Raw genomic sequence first — 22,546 nt, 5'->3', positions numbered from 1 at the left:
GAATGATCAGAAGCTCAGTGTGGCCAGAACACTGAGAGGGAAAAGGAGATATAAAAGCAGAAAAGTAAGGGCCAAACTGGGAAGGACTTTGTATGCTAAGAGGTTTGAAATTTATTGTTTTGATTTTCATTTAGAAGTTGAATGGAAGATTGAGTCTCCCTAGGGCATAGTTTTTCTATCTATAAAAATTGTAGTTAGCTCAGATGATTGCCAAGGGCCCGCTAGCTCTAAAATGTAACTTCCTGAGATTGTGTCAATTGCTTCCATTGATACTCTCAGGACTGGGACCACAGTGGAGGTTATATGAATAACATGACTTCTGTAGTGGTGGCTTACCTGGTTATCTCCTATAATTGATCCATTTCTCTTAATAGTGCAAATGAGGGCAATGCTAGTTTGTGGATTCACCACAAGCATTTGAGAAAGCAGACTTCTGGAGGAGAAATATCTTGACTGGTCAATGCAGGAAGGCCCATAATAAAGAGTATTACATAATTATAAAACACCTGTAAAATACTTTATTTTCCATGCAGAGAGATACTATAAAATTGGGACAGTTTTAGTGTCAAAATTTACATTCTTCCCAATTAATACTAGTGCATAATTTGGCTTAGCATTTGTAAGTCTTTACACTCAAAAATTGGTGTGTGAATTACTATGAAAGTTCTTCAATTTGTTATCTTGTTTGACTATTTTATAGCTTCTTATTTATATCAGATCTCTGTGCTGTAATTTCCTCTGTTCAGATACTTACTGGGATAGCTATATCTCTACTTGTATCTCTAATAAGCTACATGTTATTGGTTTCACATTTTTAAGTGAGGTTATTAAAGTTCTGGTGTATATTGAATATTTTATTCACCTCTTGCAAGGTCTCGCCAAGTGTAGAGAATAGCCAGTGAATCAAAAAATGATATATGATAAACTCAGCGATGGAAGCTTCCAAGACTCTAAGGCAGCCCAATGTGTATTTTCTGATTCATTTCATCAAGCACAAGTAAATAAGTGCGCGGAAAATTTCCAATTATATTTAGAATGATGCAAGTTGAAACAGATGTCTTTGAAACTACAGCAAGAGCTGGAAAAAACTTTTTTTGGTTTCTGTCATTTGAACATCAAGCATTCCTATTAAAGAAGATGTTTTGAATAATTTTTAAAAATGCTTTTTAATTAGTAACTGTTGCCCTCTCCTCACCAAAGAAAACTACAGAGAGACTCTAGGATATTGGCTACTAATGACATCTTCACCCTACCTTTTCTTCATAGACATTGATGAATGTGCTGAAGGGCGCCATTACTGCCGCGAGAACACGATGTGTGTCAACACCCCAGGATCTTTCATGTGCATCTGCAAAACTGGATACATCAGAATTGATGATTATTCATGTACAGGTAAACAATGGCTACTTGTGAAATAAAATCTTTCTATGTCTTAAATTTAAAAGTTTCTAAAAGAAACTAATTTTTTGGAGAAGTATCCCATAAATACTCCTTTACAACAAAACAGGTCATAAGCAAAAGCATATGGTTTGAGTCTGGTAGTTACTTTTGAATCTGTTCTAAGGAAAAGAATACGTGCTTGCTCTGAGTAAGTTTTATACTTTCTTTAAGGAAGACAAGGAAAAACAAAAGAACCAAATCATTATTATATTGATTTTATACTTGAACAGAATTTATACTCAAAACTTGTGTGACTTCTATGGCAAATCTGAGGAACAACCCCTAAATAACATTTCCTTTATATGACAGTAGGTTTTTGAATAGAGGAATAATGACATAAATAATGTGATGATTTTCAGACATAGATTCTTAGAGTGATAGGAAATGAGACTATTAAAGAGAATTAAACTTCTTTATACCTCTGGCAAGTGCAGTTGAGCAACTACATCAAATTTTGCTTACGTTTGTTTTATGAAATATGACTCCCTTCAGTACCATCCAGAGTGATGTTCAGATGTATCTTGAGTGTTAGCAGTATCTTAAGGTGGTCCTGGGATAAGACGCCCTACTCACTTCATATTTTATAGGTTCTTACCTGTAAAATATGGAAGAAAATGGTGCTAGACAAGTAGCTTAAAGGCAATGGGGTTTGAGGAAATGTGGGTGTGAAATAAGACATTCCTTTGGGTTTCTTTCTTATTTTTGTAAATACAAGAAACATAAAATTATCATAAATTAGAAAAACATAGAATCATAAAACTGGAGAGTACTTAAAAATGTTATTCTTGTCACTTTTTACTCTACCTCCAACTTTATAATTTTCATCAGATGGATGTATAAATAATACTTAGAAGCTTCCAGGGAAAGGAGCTGTAGAACACTTCCCAGTAAAAACATATGAATCTATAACGAAAGGGTTACCGTATGTCTTTATATTAGTATATTCTCTTCTAAGCCTTTATTGTACTGACCATACTGTGTACCACTTGATAGCCTGTCTATCAGTTAGAGTAAAGGGAACTTCCTCTACATTCAGATATAGTATTTATATAAAAAACAAAATGATGGAAATAAAAAATAATGACAAGTGACTTTTCAGTCAACGGAAAATTACCAAAGATATTCTGAGGGTAAAAAATATATTAATATTTAATATAGTGTTGCCAATGGATTTACAAATTTTTGCTTTTTTGTCAGTTCATCTTAAATATTTCTACATTATGGGAACAACTGTGCACTTTTTCTTTTGACAAATTTAACACACTGAGGGGCAGTGTGTCTTGAAGGAGGACTAGAGAGATAATTTTCAACACACAAAAAGAATATAAAAGAACAAGTTTTAGTAAATGCACAGTTTGCTGTAATATTGGTGATATCAGTAAGTCTAAGTTCCACTGTAATGGTTAACAAATAAGCAAAAACAAAGATAGAACCGCTGCATCTCAGAGAGTGATATTTCAAAATGTGCTCATTAAAAATAAAAGTGCCAGCCATTTTCAAGGAGCCTGCTGATTCTTTGGCATTAGAGGCTTAAAAAGCTGTGTACATTTTTGTGCTTCTTAGTAATTCTTTTTGTTTTCCTTATATGCTTAAAAAAATGTTAGAAATTTTAAGTAAGAGTACACGGCACATAATTTGGCCTTGTGACAAACGAGGAGTGTTTCTTCAGGGCAGGGTATTTTCAAGAGGTTCATTTCCATTCTGAGCCTGTCTGTTGGCTGTAAATCCAAAACCAGTTTAACTGTCATCCCTTACAGAGGCTCTCCTGCTTTGGCTGTACCTCTGCCAGTGTATTTTCCTTACAAATAAAAATCCCATAAATTAGTTTATTTTTTACTACTTTGGGAGCACTTTCCCTTACGATTCCAAAGTACCTAATGATATAACAGAAGTATCCCTTTGTAGGGAAGTCAAGGAAGAACAAAATTGTTTTAAGAAAAGCTGTTCAGGCCATGATTTTTATGCCTGAAGAACCAGAGCCAAGAATTTCAAGATCTGGCAGATGATGGAATATATTTTCTTCACGATGCACCCGTATTTCCAACTTGCACCGCTATTTCTCTGCTTTCACTTACAGAAGAGACACACGTTCCTGCCCTTAAATTTCCTATCTACTACGAGCAGGTCTACACATTGGAGAATTTATATTTGTACATTAAAAGTTGGATTTCCTAGAAAAAATGACTGGCTTTTATTTTGTAGTCCCAAGTCAGGTGATCTCTGACAAAACGTTTCATGTTAGACCATGTAAGGTCAGCACATTTGCAGGGTTTCTATAAAGGGAATGAATGTTTAAATTCTACCTCTATGCATTTTCCCCTCCACACTTTACTATTAGCATCTGTGCAAAAACCTTGAAGAAATGACTCCTTGGATGGAGGTTTGCCTTGTGGCTGAAGGCATCGAGGCTGCACCTTTTCAAGAGCTCCCACAAGACCCAAGCAGGACTACTTCTCTGATAAAGATTGGGATTTATTTTCTCTGAATTTTAGTAACAGACATTCACATACTTGCAGTAAACGATCTTCCAGAATAGATGTCAAAATATCACTGCAGAGCCCTTCTTGGATGTTTGTGGCTGAGCATTTGGAGTTCTGAATTTGTTGTGCCTCTGTATTCCTGCCCTCTTTTCCTATTGAAGAGCTCCCTGCCATAACATAACAACTGATGCTCTCAACGCTGTACCTAGTGGACTCTCAAACTTGCTCATCCCATCTGAAAATTAATGATAGATATTCTAATTTCAAGGAGAATCTAAGAGCAGTACACTTTACAGGAAGAGCTTTGATTAATAAAAGAAGCCTTTTTTACTTTCATAACCCTGTAGCTCTGGCGCACAGATTATGAGTGCTGCAGAGAAGTTTCCCTCCATAGTTGGTAGAATTGCACAGTATTTTCATTCAGTTTCTGATGATTTGAGTTATATTTTCCCCATGATCATAAAACTTTGGAGATGGAAGAATTCTTAAGAATAATCTCATCCAATCTCCTAACTTTCACAAATGGGGAAACTGAGGCTCAGAGAGATTAATTGCCATACTCCTGGTCATACAGTTAGAAGCACAAAAGGGCCAGAAGATAAGCTTTCTTATTCTTATCTCCTATAACAGTCACCATTTGTTTAATGTGCAACCCAATACAAGTAAATAAGGGGAAAAGATTCATATTTTATGTAGAAATACATCATTCATTTATAATGTTCATTAAACTGCCTTTCGTATAGATTGTTTCAGTTCATTAGCTTAAACTCTAAGAGCAATTTTTCTCCTACAGATTTTATAATAATCCTAAATCAGAAGTCAGTAGAAGAAATATAAATCACCATTTTCTGGGCTTCTGACTCTGTCATACCATGACACTCATGATTCAGTTGTACCATTTGCACAAATGATGCAGAACTTTTTTTTTTCCTAATTAATGCTTCATAATCTCTACTTCTCACATTCCTTTTTGTTCTTGTAGAAGAAAGCATGGTTATACTAACAAGGAAAGAAAAAAGAGAGAGAGCCTAGAGAGAGAGAGAAAGAGAGCAAGAGTGAGAGAAGGAAGGAAGGAAGGAAGGAAGGAAGGAAGGAAGGAAGGAAGGAAGGAAGGAAGGAAGAAGGAAGGAAGGGAAGGAGGGAGGGAGGGAGCGAGGGAAGAAGGGAGGAGAGAAAAGACAAAGGGAAAGGGATGGAAGGGAAGGAAAAGGGTTTGGTTCACCTGAGCCAAGATATTAGAAACCCATTCTTCAGTATCTCTGATTGTAAAAATAACTCAATTTTTATGCATAACAGAGTTCCTTGATTACTTATTTAGACTATTGGCTTTCTTGGGTCGCTCACATAAGCATTCATTAAATTGGGCACATATTTTTTGAGTCTTACTGGACATCTGTTTTTGGAATTGGTCTTGTATAATGAACAAAGAATAAAATATCCCTAGAAACAAAGATAGAATCAAGACTTTTGGAATTATCAAATGATAAAAATATTCTGAGTGGAAAGGCATTCATTTCACATCTTCCTGATGGGTTTCTCTGCTCTGATTATTACAATTAAAACATGGAGTTCTGATTCTTTCTGTGTATGTTGATGAGCTTTCAGTCTTCCCACTGTTGTGCAGTTCTTTGGAAAAGGAGCAGAAGAATGGGAAAGGTGGACTGGTAGCAGAGATGGAAAGGCTTTGCCCAGCTTAGGGATCAAATTGGTTCTTTCAGGCAGCAGTTATCCAACAAGGAGAATTCTGCCTTCCCACTTGCCAGAGGTTACTTGGCAATGTTACCACAAGTTTTTACTGTTGCTATTGGCACCTGCTGGGTAGAGGCCAGGGATGCTTCTAAACATCGTATAATATTATTATTAGACTAGTTATCCTCTTGAGGAAATGTCTTATTTTTCTGGGACCCTTTCAACTGGGAGCTTTTCTCTGGGTACCTTCCAACAGTGTCATTAATCTTCATTCTGCACAGGACACCCAGGACCAGATAGCCCGCCCATAACAACGAATTATATGACCCCAAATGTCAACAGCGCCAAGGTTGAAAAATTCAGAGTTAGGTTCACACTATCAGAATTGTACATTGTATCCTTTCTTTGTAACTTTCCTTTTTTCTCCCCTCAAGTTTCTTTTAGGCCACATCTTACCCAGTGTCCTTGTATTAACCTTTGGCATAACAAAAGGGACCCCTTCTCAGTAAGGCTCACTCTCCTCCAAGTTCTTCCTACTTTCCCTGATTAAAAACCTGCTGTTAGCTTAACCTCGGGGAATGACTCTCCAGCAGTAACACTGCCGGCCTCAGCAGTGGTGGCAGGGGGCTTCTTAGGGCCCCTTAAATCCCACTGCTCTGATGCTTGCTCAGTATGCTTGCTACTGACTCTGACTGCCTGTGTGATCCAGGGCCTTCTGATGCTGGCTTTGGTCCCTGTCTCATATCAAAGAAGGCCCATAACATGTCTAAGCACAGGAATTCTATTAGATACTTGATTTTTGTTGTTAAACAAAGAGCCTCCTGTGGTGTTCCCCAATGAGTTTCACTTCTAAAAGTACTTAACTTTTTATAGCATTGAATACGCCTTGTGCTTACATTTTATGATCTTATTGCTGTGGTTACTTCTTTTTTTCTAGCATGGTGAATACTGATTTTTTTTTTTTTAAGTCATCGCTGCCATCCAGTTTGTCAGGCTTGTTTAGTTTGGTGATTATGGAGAAAGAGTTATAAACTTTATAATGATATTAAGTTTTCTTCACTTTTCTTTCTTATTGTTGGTTTCCCAGCATTTTAGAGTCTTGGATACTATTGTCATGCACAAAAGGCTTACAGAGAAGTATTTACTACTGGGCAGCTGAAGCAAAGATTTTAAGTCATGGCCCTTCCTCAGATAGCTGCCTCATGTGTGTTTCTTTAAAGTTTCCTATCAAGCAAAGCTAGAACAGGTAATCTGTTTACAGTGTTTATAGAGGCAATATTTTGGAAAGGCAGCAATAACATTATTCTTTTTTATTTTGCATTCTTCCAAAAAGGACATAACTTGAAGCTGGTAATTTGTTGTATGGATAGACAATAACTTTATCATCAGCTATTTAAAAAGAGTTCTGGGTGGATGTATCAAAATTGCAAGTACAGAACAAGACAGATAATTCATTGTGTGTGTACCGTAATTACTGGTATAGAAATAGTAAAGGAAGAATACTCTGGACAATGGCAGAGAGGTTAGGGGACCAGAAGAAGAATGGGAAGTGAAAATAAACATATCAACTTTCACCAAAAAATCCTAAATAAATAAGGTTGTTCTAGTTGGAAAATGCCTTGGCACTTTATCTTTAGTAAAATGCCTAGCAAAGAAGAAATCTTTAATAAATGTTAGCTACTATAATTGTTGTTACTATTATGGTTAGATACGTACTCCCCTTGAAGGACTGTCTTATTTCCCTGGGACCCTTTCAACTGTGCATTTTTCTCTGGTTATTTTCCAACTGAGTTACTATTTTTTTGTAAAATCGATAGCTTCGCTGGAGCAATGGACTCAAAGCCTTATTGCCGATTCAACTGTACCTATTATGTATGGTGAATAGGGGCTTTAAAAAGAAAAAGAAACCTTGGTGTAACTGAGTAGCACTTTCTCTGCAAGTCAGAAAAACTCCTTCCGTGGGAGGATTCTTTCCAGGATCTGGGTGGTTCCTATTGTTCTTGTGAATGAGTAAGTGGGGTGCCCTGGGGCTAGAGAAATGCGCCAGGGACCTACCCTGGATACTAATCTGCCAGGAGTGTAGTCTATGACCTCTAAAGAATTAGTGAGTCTGCTCAGTTCTCAAGCAGGCAGATTTTGTGAGCCCGACTGCTCCTATGTGGATTTGTTTTCTACAGAATCACAATCAGCAATCAGACAATCCTGCCATCTGGCCACTAGTTGCCATGACTATTGGGAAAGACTTGGCATTTTCATGAACAAACCACTCCAAATTTTCTTATTTTTGGAGTCAGCATTTCACATATGATAAATTGGTGATATAGTTTATGAAACATGGAAATCAGACAACTTTAGGTTTTGAAATTTAAAATAGGATCGCTAGTACTAAAAGATGCCTTATTCACCTGCTATAGTTCACTATATATTATTAAACTGTGTAGTTATTAGAGTAATTTGAAACTATAAACATGATTAGAAAAGCAAATTAAAATATCAGGCCCCAGGCCTCAAAGAATTAATAATGAAAATCTATTTTGAAACAAACGTAATCCAGAAAGCAGCTCTAGAAGGATGCGTCCTGTGGTTACCGGGAAGGGTTAATGTTGAGAAAACTTCAGGCCACGTTGAGAAAACTTGCAGAAAACAGAAATGAGAAGTGTCTGTGCAGCCAGTGAGGAGGCCAAGGCAATGTGCTTATCTCTTTTCTGAAACACATATGTGCATGCATACAATTAGCAGCCAGCTCAAAATGAAACAGGCTCAAAGGCTCGGGGAGCCGAATTGCCTTTTTAGAGATGAAAAGCTTGGAAAGAAGTCTGTGCTATCGGAATCTGTCAGCTCCGATGTAGCAGTTTCCTGGCTTGTCAGAGCCTTTGTGCAGCATCTCGGTGCAGCCGTTGTATCCATGTACGACTTCCAGCCGGCCTTGGTTTGATCATCAGAGCACCCAGTGGTATGTGTCCTCTGTGCAAGCTCACCTGAGCACTGAGATGATGGGACCTGCCTCATTAGCCAGCCTCACCTGCTTTGTTTGACTTGGTTAGTCGGTCAAACCTAATTCACCTTTGTCTCCAATAGCGGTATTATGTGAGTTTTATTTTGAGATTTTTATATGAAAAGCACAGGGCTGAAAACTCACATAGGGGAATAAAGAGATTATACATGCCAGGAGTGTAATAATAGCAGTGTCTTAGCAACAGACACCTGTAGAGGACAGGATTACTAAGCTGAGGTTCAGCAGACGCGTTCATTTCTTTCCTTGATGGTTGGCTTTGACATGACCTTGGGAATGAAACCTTCCTTGTGCCTCCTTGGTGTTGGAGTGCTCCATGGAGCAGAGCTCCTCTTCCAGTTTTGCTGCCCATCTCGCCTTGCAGTGGGTGTGTAACCTTCTGGGGACGTTGCCTTGTCCTGATGCTCTCCTTTCCTCCTCAGTCCAAGGTGCCTCTGTGGTGTCACATGCAGGTCAAGGGTTTGGGCATTGAGTGTCTCCCCTCAGATCCTGAGACGAGTCTCTCCTGTGTGCTTCTGCTGGGGTGAGGCGGGGCCACCCCGCCTGCTTGGTTGGTTCCGTCATTGTCTGCCTGGAGTCACCTGCTTTAAGATTGGTACTTTCTTTATAAAACTCCTGACACCATGTAAGAGGCTGCCTTTCACTTAAACGAAGTTCTTTTACCAAAGGGAATAACGTTGTATTAGTTATCTACTGCTGTATAACAAATAACCCCCCCCTCCCCATTTAGCAGCTTAAAACAGCACACGTTTATTGTGTCACAGTGTCTGTGGTTCAGGAACCTGGGGATGGAATAGCTGGGTCACTTGCTTCAGGGTCTCTCATAAGGCTGCAGGAAGGATTTTTTCCAATCTCCCCTATGTGGTTGTTGGTGGATTCGATTTTTCACTGGCTTTTGATGTAGGTTGCCCTCAGCTCTTTGCCATGGAGGCTTTTCTAACATGGCAGCTTGCTTCATCAAAGCTAATAAAAGGGAGAGCCTGTTAGCACGGTGGAACTCACCGCCTTTTATGACCTAACCACAGAAGTGGCATCCTATGACCTTTGCTGGGGTCTGCTGGTGAGAAGTAAATCACTTGTCCTGCCCATAGTACAGGGAGGGGATTAAACAAAGGCATGGATATCAGGTGGTGGAGATCATCGGAGACCATCTTAAAGGCTCCCTACTACAGATGCTGACTATTATACATAGTTATCAGAACTAACCCACTTCAGCCATGTACTGATAAAGAACACCAGGTTGGAGAATAAGAGTAAAGAGAAAGTAGTCAACGTGTGTTGTGTAAGAACAGTGCGTGAGTGATTGTGAAAAACGCATGAGATGTCACACATTTCTTTCACTTTTCTTTACATCAGAGCTTTGATCTGGGTGCATGGTAGTGTTATTGTCCAATTTAATAGATGGAGGTAGTGGAAATGAATCATGATAGTACCCTGTGGTACATTCTTTAACAAAGAAATGTGCAGAGAGCTGTGGGGAACCTAGAAGAGGCAGTAATAATCTGGCTTAAGCCTGGACATGGGCAGTCATCACCAAGTGACATTTAAATTGAGGTGTTTAGGGTTGAACAGGCATTTCAGAAGAGAAAGAAATGAGAGGAGACATTTTAGGAAGAAGGAACAGTAGGTACAAAAATATACGTTGTTGTATAACAGCAAGCTTAGTGTGACTGGAATTGTAAGAGATAAAGCCAGAAAAACCTGTAGAGAATGCTAAGACACATTTCATGGTTTCTGAAACGTTTTTCTCAGCCTGTGCACCTTCTAATTGGATGTGAATGTTGAAGTGTCAATGCTTAATTTTGTTTTATGTTCTTTTTCTTTTTTTTCTGGAAAGTTGTTTATTAAATTGATGATGCTTCTACAAATCAGTGATGACCTAGAGTCAAGGTCATATGGTATTTCATTCCAAAGATGACAGAATGCTCTGTTGGTATTCTTGGAATTCCATGAAAGCAAATTTTCAGTGTGGCCTAATGAGAGCTAATTTTAGATTTATTTATTTTTTTTTACAATGCAATCATAACCATTAAGTCACTACCTGAGGCATTTTTATACAAATAGATTTGCATATGCATGTCAATTAAATGTTATGAAATGCAACAACAAACAACAAAAGCAAGACAGGAAATAGCTAAGAGGTCCATAGGACCTCTTTCATTAGTCCAAACCAAATCATAATCTTCCGCCTGGCCCCCTCTTCTCCATGAACATTCTGTGACAATTTTAGCTTATAAATACTCACTCTTTAGGCTTTTTGGATATGAGTCCTTGTTCTACTGTCTACTAACTGTGATCTTGAGCAATTTACCTAACTTCTTAGCCTCAGTTTCTTCATCTTTAAAATGGAATGATATTGTATACCTTATATGTTGTTTTTAGAACTAAATGAGAGGAAGCATGCAAAGGAATCAGCATGATATCTGGACCATAATAAGCACTTATACGTAATAGTTATTATTATTGTTCCTATTTGTGGCAAATAAAAGAACAGACCTCCAAAGAGGGCCACATCCTAGGCCCCAGAACCTGTGAATATCTTACCTTACAAGGCAAAAGGGACTTTACTGATCTAATTAAAGTTAAAGACCTTGAAATGAGATTATCCAGATGGGTTCAATTTAATCACATGAATCCTTAAAAGAGAAGAACTTTCCCCAACTCTTGTTAGAGGGAGATGTGACTGGAAGAATGGTAAGGGAGATGCAATATTCCTGGCTTTGAAGATGGAGACAGGGCCATGAGCAGAAATAGCCTCTAGAGCAGTGGATATCAACCTGTGGGTCGCGACCCCTTTGGGGGTCGAATGACCCTTTCACAGGGGTCGCCTAAGACCATGGAAAACAAAAAGATACTTACATTACGATTCATAACAGTAGCAAAATTACAGTTATAGAGTAGCAACGAAAATAATTTTATGGTTGGGGGTCACCACAACCTGAGGAACTGTATTAAGGGGTCGCTGCATTAGGAAGGTTGAGAACCGCTGCTCTAGAGGAACAGCTGGAAAAGGCAAGAAAACAGCCTTCAGAGAGGAATGCAGCTCTGTGGACCTCATGCTTTTAGTCTGGTGGACCTATGTCAGACTTCTGGCCCATATAGCTATAAGATAATGAATTTATGTCGTTGCAAGCCATTGAGCTTAGAGTAATTTGTTACGACAACAGTGGAAAACTAATACACTATTATTATTAGCTAACACTGTTGAATTGTCCAAAACTATATTTTAAAATGATTCTCAGTTCCCATCTGTTTTCTAATTGTTAGGAGCAACAATTCAATTCTAATAATGCTGGAGCAAGTCTGTTGTTCGTGGGAAGAGTTACAGAGATAGTTTGTTCAGGAGGGGTGGTTCATATTTATGCCCAAATTCCTCACTTTAATGACTGAGTTGCTTTTTTCATATTTGGTTTTGGTGTAAGGTTAGGGTGCTCATTATTTTAGAAACATCCTAGTCTGCTTCTGGTCAACACAGACCCACACAATTACACAGAAATAGATTATATATTTACATAAAACATAGTAAATGAAATCACGATGTAGTACACTTCTCATGTGCCTCCTTTTTAAAGATTCTGAACTTAGTAACATGGAGGAAGTTGGCAGACCACAATTTTGAAAGCACTATTAAAAATATCATTTTTTAATATGATATTGTTGAGGATTGCTGCTGCCCATAAACTTTTGGGATGGAGTACAGGGTTGTTAAGAAGGATCTTTTAATTCAGGAAGACACCATGCCAGCAAGACTATATCTGAGTGCCATATTTGTGACCTATGAACCATAATTGTCTCTCGATGGCGATACGTTTGCCTTTCAGGTCATTTTAATGATCCGACATTTAAATAGTCAAAAGATTTCATTATGAAAATCAAGATATCTCTTTTAACTCTAGATCTTCAGTGCTCCCCCAGCTATCCAATGCAGGTAGTGGTTGGCAGCCCTCTTAGCAGAGGGTCTGTCTGGCTCACCAGTTCTCATCTCTCCGTTACTGAGACTTGGCAGTTCCAGTAAGAAAATAGCGAGTTCCAGAATTCTTATAGCCAGTCGGCCTTATCCATTTACTTTATCTGTCTGTCCCATGAAGTGGAGTATTTTTAGTTTGCAACCTATGATTTATAGTATTAAAGTGATCATAAATATGAACATCTTAAGCCATGGAGATTTTAATATAGAAATAATGTCAAAGGTTTGGCTTCTTTATGAGTCATCTCCCTACTAAATTCATAACTCACATTGACATAAAGCCCGGAAGAACCAGCAGACACGTCAATAAATTTTGAATTCATCTGCATTGGTTTTCCTTGTGAAATTAAATTATAATAACCTTAAATAGTAAAGTCACAAGCAGGATGTATATGGTATTACAGTGTCGTATAAGATAGTTTGCCAATTTTACAAACGCCTAAAAATTTAGCTCATTGCAGACTTTATAGCAGAAGAAATCATTTAGACCAAAGAACACATAAAATTGGTTGATAAACTAGAAAGGGTCTGTGGAAGTGTAACTGTTTAATACTGGATGTTGTTTTGTTTTCTAATGGCTGGTCTGTTGTTTGATAGACGTAATATTTCTCAAAGGAGGGTCAATGGTTTATAGGAAGATGACAGGATAGTACATAGAATGTAATCATCTCAGGGAATGCAATGCCTAGATTCAATTTGCAGGATTTCACTGTGAGTTAATCAGTGGAAAGACACTATGCTATAGTTTCTAAGTCCTCTGAAAGAGGCGTTGGTCCTGGGGCTGTAGGCATTAGCTTGGATGATATGATGTTTTTTATTTTGTTTGGTTTCTCATTGCACACCTTCCAATTAGTGGTATTACTCCTCCTTTAGCAGTAAAACTTTGCACATTTCTGTGCAGAATTTGATGAGTCCAGTGATAAACAACTGCTAGAGCATAGTGGCAAGAGCCCTGGACAGCTGCCTACCGGCTGTCCTTGCCATCACAGGCAACCCTCTGCCTTTCTGAATCTCAGTTTCCTGTCCACAAATGGGGGGGGAAATATGATTTGTATATAATAAAGGCTGTTAGTTGCAAGTAATATGAAAAGCTCTGTCTGTCTTGAGCTTAAAGGGATTTTTTGGCAAAGGTGTAAGGGGCTTAAAGAACATATATAAAACTTGAAGAGCAGTCTGCAAATTGTGCAGAGACCAAGGCATCTCCGGAGCCTTCAAAACTATAACAGTTTTTTCAAGATGGGGCAATCATAGGATACTGACACCCCTGCTGCTGGGGGGCCACTGCTGGATGCTATGTGGGGATATACGGCACTAAAAATGAATTCTAACCATCTCTTTGCCTTCCAGTCACCCACTCTACATTCAGAATTACTGGGCAGAAGCATGTAGTTGTCTTAGTTTATGTCACATGGTCAGACCATATATTTGCCAAGTGGCAGAACGGCCAAGGGAGGAAGTGTCTTGTCTTCTTTTGACTTCCATAGTGGGAGGGGCTTCTTGCTTCCTACCTAGCCTCACACAATGGATGGTAGTTCCAAATAGAGAGATGATGGATAAGGCGGAAAAAGAGAGAGAGAGAGAGAGAGGGAGAGAGAGAATGAGAATGAATTGTCTTTACTCCTTAATTTGTTTGGTTGGTGTGGGATCTATGATAAGACTATACATAAAAGAATGCTGAATACCTTCTAAAGCGTTATAAAAATCTAAGGTGGCGTTGTTATTCTCACTGTTACTATCTATAGTTCAAAGCTTTATTGGTTATTACCTGGACATTTTGGATATTCTACTGACTATCTCACCGTCTGCAATTTTTCATTCGACTTGAGCTTGGCCAACAGTTTTATCTTCCTATCCAGTGTAGTCATTTCCCTCCCTAGAAACTTCGGGGACTTTTCATCGCCCACAGAATAACACTCACACGGCTGAGCAGGACGGTCTGTCTGTCCAGCTTTATGTCCAACTGCAGCCTTTTGCAAACCACAAGCTTTTTCCGCTTTGCAAAACTATTAAAGTAGAGCTTGATAAACTACCTCACTGTAATGAGAAACTTGATGAGGTACCAAACTGTAATACAAACATACAGTAGTTGGCTCCAGCCCCCATTCTCAAACTGGGTGAACTACAGGCCTTAACTTTTTGGGAGGTTGAGGGGAAGAAGGGGAGTATGAAGTGCCTGACTCATGACCAACTGAAACTTGAGCAGCTCAATTCACAGCAGGTTTAACTTTGCAAGGGTTCACCAGAGAGCACACCCTTCTCGTGGCAGAAGACTTCAGTGTTCCCCACATGTGTCGATCTCAGAGTCTAGCCTTTCTCTCGGCTACATGGTGGGGTTACATCCAAACACTGTGACTGTGCAGTCACCTCTCCTACTCCCTTTTAGACGCAGCCAACAAAACTGAGCAACTGTATTGCCTGAAACCAGGAGCAGCAGCTTCTGCCTCCTCCCCTTCAAACCACACAATGCATCACACAATAATAGTGCAGCCGACTAAAGATAGTGCTTCTCATTAACCTTGTAACATTGCTGACTGCATTTTACTTTATTAGATTTTTAGACCCCATTTATCCCATTATGGCAGGTTTTATTATAGCATTCTCTGAGCATATCTTTGCTGATGTGGTTTTCACTGGTCCAAACAACTTTCTTTACCTTTTTTATCTTATTGAGTTGCTACCTACCTTCTATGGCCCAGTAAACATGGTGTAACCTGTATAAAGTTTCTTTGAGGCATCACATTAAAAAGTGCAATTTAGCTGCTAATGGCATAAAGCTCAAGTGGACTTACTATTCACCTTCCTAGTCATAGAATGACATTTGCAATAGATTTCATCATTTGTGTTTCTAAAGCTCTTAATTAAGTCTATTTGGTTTTATAGTTGTTGACATATCTGTCTTCCCCCATTAAATTATATGTTATGTGAAGACAGACTATATCTTTTTCATTCCACCCCAGAGAGTTAAACTTGGTGAATTTCGTAACTATTTCTTGACTCAATTAATTAAAGTTGGTATCCTATCTCTATTAGAATGAGAGTGAACAAGTGATTGGCTAACACATTCTTCACATGATCAATGCAATTTTGTTTTCAGAAGTAGTTTATCAACAATTCAAGTATACATCTTAGAGCTGGACAGCATTTATATGGAATGCATAACTATCATCTTGTGAATTCTTCCTCTGTGCTTGAATTTTTTTTTTTTTAAGATTTTATTGGGGAATTGGGGGAGGGGAACAGCTCTGGGAAATCGGGGGAAGGGGAAGAAACAAGTTGCTGTCGTTTTTGTTCTTCAGTCTAGTTGTGAATGACATCGCTTCACTGGCCCATGTTGGTATTATCATTGTGCTCTTCCTGGGTGAGGCAGATCAGTCGCCGGCCTCTGGACGGCTGCTCACGGTGGCTCTTGGCAGCTCACATCAGCTGCCAGCCTCTCAGGCTGGCTGCCGGCCACACACACGGTAGCTTATGGCAGCCCACTGCAGCAGGGCTGCAGCCAACGCCGTCGACTCATGGCAGCCCAGCTCCAGGTCAAGCTGTTGTTCACCATCTTAGCTGTAGAGGGCAGTGTCACTGGCCCCCATGTGGGATCCGAACTGGGGTCCTGCTGCTCAGAGCTGGCATCCCAAGCCAGTTCTTAACCAACGCGCCACTCGGCCGGCCCTGTGCTTGATATTTAATTAACGCAACCCTATGATGCAGATACCCTTGCTGCATAGATGAGAAAGCTGTGTCTCAGAGAGGTCAAGGGATTTGCTTAAGTCCACAGTTATTTTAAGTGGACAAACACTTTTCAAATAAGGAGAGGAAAGAAGATTTGGCTACTCCCTTCTTCCATTATTTTAAGGAAAGTAAACATGTATCCAGAGTATAGATACTTATATGTGAACAAAACATAGAATTGTGAACTTAGAGTATCTCTGAAGCTCACCATTCTCAAGTTCATGTCCATTAGGTTATGTATCACAGTCAGTCCCAGGTATTATAGAATTGTGTAGAGGGCTCTGCTACCTATTCTTTGCACTTCTCCCCATGCTTAAGATTTCCTAGTATCCTCAATATTTTCCTAGATGATTAGAATAAATATACACGGTTGCACTTTGGTATGTCTTCTCCAGTAGAACACATAAAGCAACTAATTGAGTACTTACACATAAGGCACTGTGCTAATAACAAGAGCTAACATTTGTATTTTCTATGTGCCGGACACAATGCTAAACCCTTTATATGCATTTTCTCATCTAATGTTATTAACCATCTTTCAGGTCAGTACTATTATCATCCCCATTACATATGAAGAAACTGAAGCTCAAGAAGTTTAAGCAACATCCCAAATTTTGTAGGCTTTTAAGTGATAGGGCCATGAGCGAGGAGAAAATTAAGTGTCCTCATATATTTTTGACTGAGCAATCAAAATAGCTGCATGGGACAGAATGATTTTTAAGCTCCGTTCACTCAGGTTTTACTCTGACTTTTCCTTAAGTTGAACTTGGCATTTCATATTCAGTACAGTACTGTTCGCAAGTATTGCTCTGGAGCCAGACCGCCTGAATTGAATTCTGACTGTGCCGCTTGTTAACTGTGTGGCCTTCAGCAAGTTAAACTCTCAGTGACTCTGTTTCCTCTTCTCTAAAAGAAGAATGAAAATAATATTTACCTCACACTCAATGAGAGGATTAGATGAATTAATATATATGTAAGAAGTTTACAACAATGCCTGGCATTTTTTTTCTTTTAATTATTTTTTATTATGAAGTACACATTTTTTTAGAATTAGTTTCAGCTGTACAACACAGTGCAATAGTTATAATTTTTACCCCTTGAAGTGACAACCCCCTCCCCCAATCCGCCACCCCACTTCCCCCCAATATCATACATATCTATTACAATTCCCTTGACTCCACTCCCACACTATACTTCCTGTGACTATATATATATATTCACTTATAGTTGACATGCAATATTATACAACGTCAGCTTCAGGTGTACAGTGCAGTGATCAAGCCTCTTCCCCATCCATGATGCGGTCTCCCTAGCAAGACATGTGACCACCTGATGCCTGGCATTTTTAAAAAAACTATTTATTAACTGCTATTTGGAAGACATATGCTTGATGCTTTTGATGATACAAATACAAATAAGACCTACACCCTTGGGGATTTTATAACCTATGAGAGGAGGTAGACATATATTCATTTAGTCACATAACTAAGATTAATAAAAGGCAAAATTAATAGATGGTATTAAAATTATAAGGATGGGTGCAAAACGAGGGGAAAAAGAAATGAGGCAGAAAACATTGGCTAGGAGTTAGGAAGTGAGGGATGTACAAAGGGACCTATCACTTACTAGATGGGCCACTCAACCAGTTACTTTACTTCCTGAGACACTTTTTCTCTTGGTAAAATGGAGAAATCATAGCCCCTTTATAAAGGTATTATAAGAATTAAAAGTATGAGATGTTTGAAGTGCCTAAAACAATGGCTATAAAATAACATATGGTTAACCAGATAATATGAAATTCTATTCTATTAACGATAAAAGAGATTATTGTACACATGGAGCAAGTTGGAATTCAGAATAAGAAAACATTTCTGTCCCAACCAACCTCATTGTGTCTCAACCACCACCCATTTGCTGAAGCCTTTGGCACTGAGGCCACCCTAATTCCTTGGCCACTCCCCATACCCAGTTCATTTACATGTATTTTGCTTTAATTTTCAAAACAAGAACTTGAATCCAGACCCTTGTCTCTGTCTCCCTTCCATTATACAAGTCTAAGTCACTTCATTATTGTCACCTTCCTATTGGTTTTTCATGTTTGCCCTTGTTATTTCCAATCTATTGTGTGCACAACAGCCGGAGCAATCATTTAGAACAACGAAAAAAATTGGCCTATATTATGCCCGTTCTTAGTACCGTTCAGTGGCTCTCATTACGAGCCTTTGAAGCAGCCCCTCCTTCCCTTTCTTACCTTGTCTTCTTCCACTCTTTGTCTGGCTTCTCATGTTTAGTCTCATCGGCCTCTTCTTACTTCTGAAATAAATGCCAAACCTCTTCTGAGATTTCCTATGTTCTGTCCCTTTCACTTGGGACACCTTTCCTCCCTCTCCTTTGCACAGTTGGCTATTTCCCATCCTTTAAATTTTAACTTACATATTCCTGTCATGTCCACTCCTTCTAACTAGCCTATTCCATATGGCATGTGGCTCTCAATAATCTCACCTACTATGTTTCCTTCAAAATCTAACACAAACAAACACGTCCATAAACTCCACAAAGGCAGGAAGACTGTCTGCTGGTTCTGTTTTCTTCTTCTCTGGGTGCCCAGAACACTTCCTAGGAGATGAATGAGTGTCAGTAAATATTTGGGTCCATAATTTATTCAACAAACATCTGTTGATTGGGCACCAAGGGCATGAAAGTACATCACATTGGAAGTTTAATTAATAAAAATGTTATTTTGAGAAGTATGGAATGCTGAGTATGTGTAACTTTACCTTGTCTGGTATAGGATGTCTGTGGGGTTTATTAGTACCTTCGGAAGATTGACAATCAAGTAGTTCACCAGAAGGCTGAGCCTGAATTAAATAAAGACTTTCCCTCCTTGTCACATACAGTTGCCATACTTGCCTGATTGTATTTGAGGAGAAGTTTAGGCTGTGTCTTATAAACACTAGTAGGTGATTGCCATGGCTCTTTTTTAGGTCTTGTTTTCATTGCCTAGAATTTACCTCAGATTTATTATACCAAATTACTCTCAGTTACTTGCCACACAATGAGCTCATCTCTCTGCCAGTCTCTTTAGCCCCATACTCATGTTTATTGCTCTTACTAAACCAAGCCTGTTTTGTCTTTTTTCTTCTACTGCAACATAATGACCTGAACGCGTTATTCTAAGATTATCCCAGCAGAGAGATAAAAAGAGGTTGTTAATCTCCCTCCTCTGGCTTCTGTCTTCATAGTCTATCAATAGCTGGATCTTCTTTTGTAACAGTAGTAAATGTAAATTTGAGGCGCTTTCAGCCTGACTGTTCTGGCATTATTCCTTTCTAGTTTGTCTTTTCCTATCAGACATCTCCAATTAGATTAGATTTTCCCAAGTGAATTAATAGATATTTTCCAAGTAGGAAATCTTACCCATATTTCTAACCATTTAAAAAGTCTTCTAAGTATTTCTAAAAGTATAAACTTTTCTTTTTAATTTTGCAAATCTGTGTGCCCTTATGCATATAATAGATTCATTCTACCAAGATGAGTTTAGCTATTTCTCACTGGAAACCCTACTAAAATTCAGAGGAAAACATACACACATGTTTTTAAAAGCTTGACATTTGTGAATTTAAATATACCATATTTACATGAAACCCTAAATTTCTAGCTTTATATTACTACACGTTTTCTTTTATATATGTATCATTTGTTTTCTGATACAGCTGTAATAGATGCACCCGGTAAATTAATACAGAAAAAAAAGCCCAAACAAGGAGGAAGGAAATTAAAATCTCCCAGTATCCCATCTCCTAGGGATACTGCCGTTAATTTTTCAGAAACAGTTTTTATTCTTTTATCTATGCATGCAATGCATGTGCGCCTTTTTAAATTAAATTGGAAATATAATTCTGTTTTTTAATCTTTTAAAATGATCAATTTAGTATGAATATTTTCTCATATCAGTAGCCCTTATATAGCATAATTTATAATGGTGGTATAACATTCTGTAAAATAGATAAACTATTTAGCTTGTCATATATGGTTGTAAGTTCTTACCAGAATTTCATTCTTACAGCTAGTATGTGGTAAAGGAATTTTTGTAAGCCTCCCTGATACTTTCCTTAGGACCCATGTCTATAAAGAGAATATTAGCCCCCAGTTATGTACATTTTAATACTTCAGATATATCGTATAAAACTGTCCTCCGAGAGCGTGTGCCAGTTTATTCCCACCAGCGATATACAAGAAGACTGGTTCTCTGAACTCTTATTGGTGCTTATACTTTTCTTTTTTTACCTGTCAGTTTTGTAGGTTTATAAAATATATATACCTTGGTGTTTTCAATGTCTTTTATTACCAATGGATGTAAACATTGTTTTATCATGCGTGTATTGGCTTTGTGTGTGTGTGTGTGTGTGTGTGTGTGTGTGTGTGTGTGTATGTGAATTGTGTGTTCGTATCCTTTGGCCCTTTTATCTATTTTGGCTGTTCATGTTTTTCTTATTGGTTTCTAATGAATTATATGGTTTTTCAATGTCTTTTTCAAGTTGGGTAGCATAATTGTCAGGTTAAGAATTATCTGGAAACCCTTGCCTAGGTCATAAACTACCAGCCAATTCTAGGCGCCCACACCCATCCCTGGGACTCAAATGGAGCTGTGGGAAAGTTAGCACAGGAGTGACCTCCTTGATCGATCTGTTCTAGCTTCATGAAAACCTGTGAATTTGGCAAGGGAGGCAATATGATCCCCATTTGACAGAGCAGAAAATTTTGACTCCAAAAATTAAGAATATGGTCCAAGGCCTAACAACTTTTAAATTACCAAGGCCCAGATTATCTTTTCAGATGCCAGATCTTGGGATCTTTCTGCTACTCAGTACATTACCTTATTCGTGCTTACGATTTCCTTTTTTTTTTCTTTTCCTTCTTCATTATAATTTATTTTTCCTCACTACCTTTTTTAACGTATCAGCACTGACAGGGGCATTTTAATCAACATGTTCTTCAGTTGCCCTTCAAGTCATCAGGGGAGATTGGCTTGATGACAGACACTGGGCATGACCCGATGCTTTGCAAAAAATGCATCATTTCATTACCCTTCATTTTGTCCAAATCCCATTTTATCACGAAGCAGATTTGCTTGAACTTTACAGTTAATTCTATTACTTACTCCTAGAGGTAAAATGTTTTAATAAATAAGCAGAGGGAAACTACACATGATTTAGCTGACAAGGAATTGAGATCCCCTTTGCATTGGTCCTGATTCATGCTTTGGGTATATTATGTACTTACACGTTTTCCCCAGTAATTTATTTTTCATGTATGAAGATGTTAATATCAAAGTCACCATTTTTCAGATATGTGCTTTGTTTTGCTTTTCCATGAGTGGTGATGGCTTTGTATGGAGCTAGCCATATGCTCCTCAGTTACATCTGGTTCCAACAGAATGTAGCTGTGAGAATTCTGGAGAGGATCTGGTATCTGTGGAACAGTTTTTTCCCCTTTATAAAATAAACATTGTTCTCTCCAACCCAACTGCTTTTAACTGGTTCAGTTTTAAAGTTTTAACACCTTTAGATCCTTGTCACCCACAACCATGTTGAATTTCAAATACATTTGATGACTGAAAGAAGTACTTGGAAACTGAAACATTCCTGAACAGAAAAGCATCTACCTTATTGTTTATGCTTCACTGCAGAGTTCCTGGTTTATAATATGTTGCACTAAATTTACCCGCCTTGTTCCTCAGATGTTTCTATATGCATAATATGTTATAACAAACAAAATACAATCTGAAATGTTATTCAGGCTAATACTTGTTGCTAGGCAACTGCACTCCCAAAATAGTAACTGAAGCAGTGCAATGTCAGCATAAGATATCTAAACAACATAGAACATAGAAACTGAACACATTTGGACTGATTTTACAAATGCAGAGTTGTTTGTATGGCTGTTTTTCAAAACTAGGGGAAAATTAAGTGCTTAATTTAAAGCTTTTAGAAATGCAGAGAAGTAGAATAACTAATTATTTGTAGAAACAGACAGATCAGGGTTCAAATCCCAGCTCTATTATTCAATTATGAGTGACAATGGGCAAAATACTTACACTTCAGCCTTAGTTTTGTCATTATTATTACAATGGGGATAACATCATCTACCTTGTGGGGTTGGGAAGACTCAGTGAAAAGTGCTTTGCATTGTTCCGTAGTAAGTATCCAATAAATTAAAACTATGATCATGACG

General features: G+C 38.3%; 1 protein-coding gene across 1 annotated transcript in view; it reads left to right on the top strand.

The window, feature by feature from the left end:
- NELL2 (neural EGFL like 2) overlaps nt 1-22,546 on the top strand; it is a 329,178-nt gene that overhangs the window by 177,051 nt on the left and 129,581 nt on the right. The window contains exon 13 of the mRNA XM_019653065.1: nt 1,267-1,392. Within this exon, the coding sequence (XP_019508610.1) occupies nt 1,267-1,392 (126 nt within the window). The remainder of the gene's footprint in view (nt 1-1,266; nt 1,393-22,546) is intronic.

Source organism: Hipposideros armiger, unplaced genomic scaffold (assembly GCF_001890085.2).
Source record: "Hipposideros armiger isolate ML-2016 unplaced genomic scaffold, ASM189008v1 scaffold_194, whole genome shotgun sequence".
NCBI lineage: Eukaryota > Metazoa > Chordata > Mammalia > Chiroptera > Hipposideridae > Hipposideros > Hipposideros armiger.
This window is presented reverse-complemented; position numbering and strand designations above follow the sequence as displayed.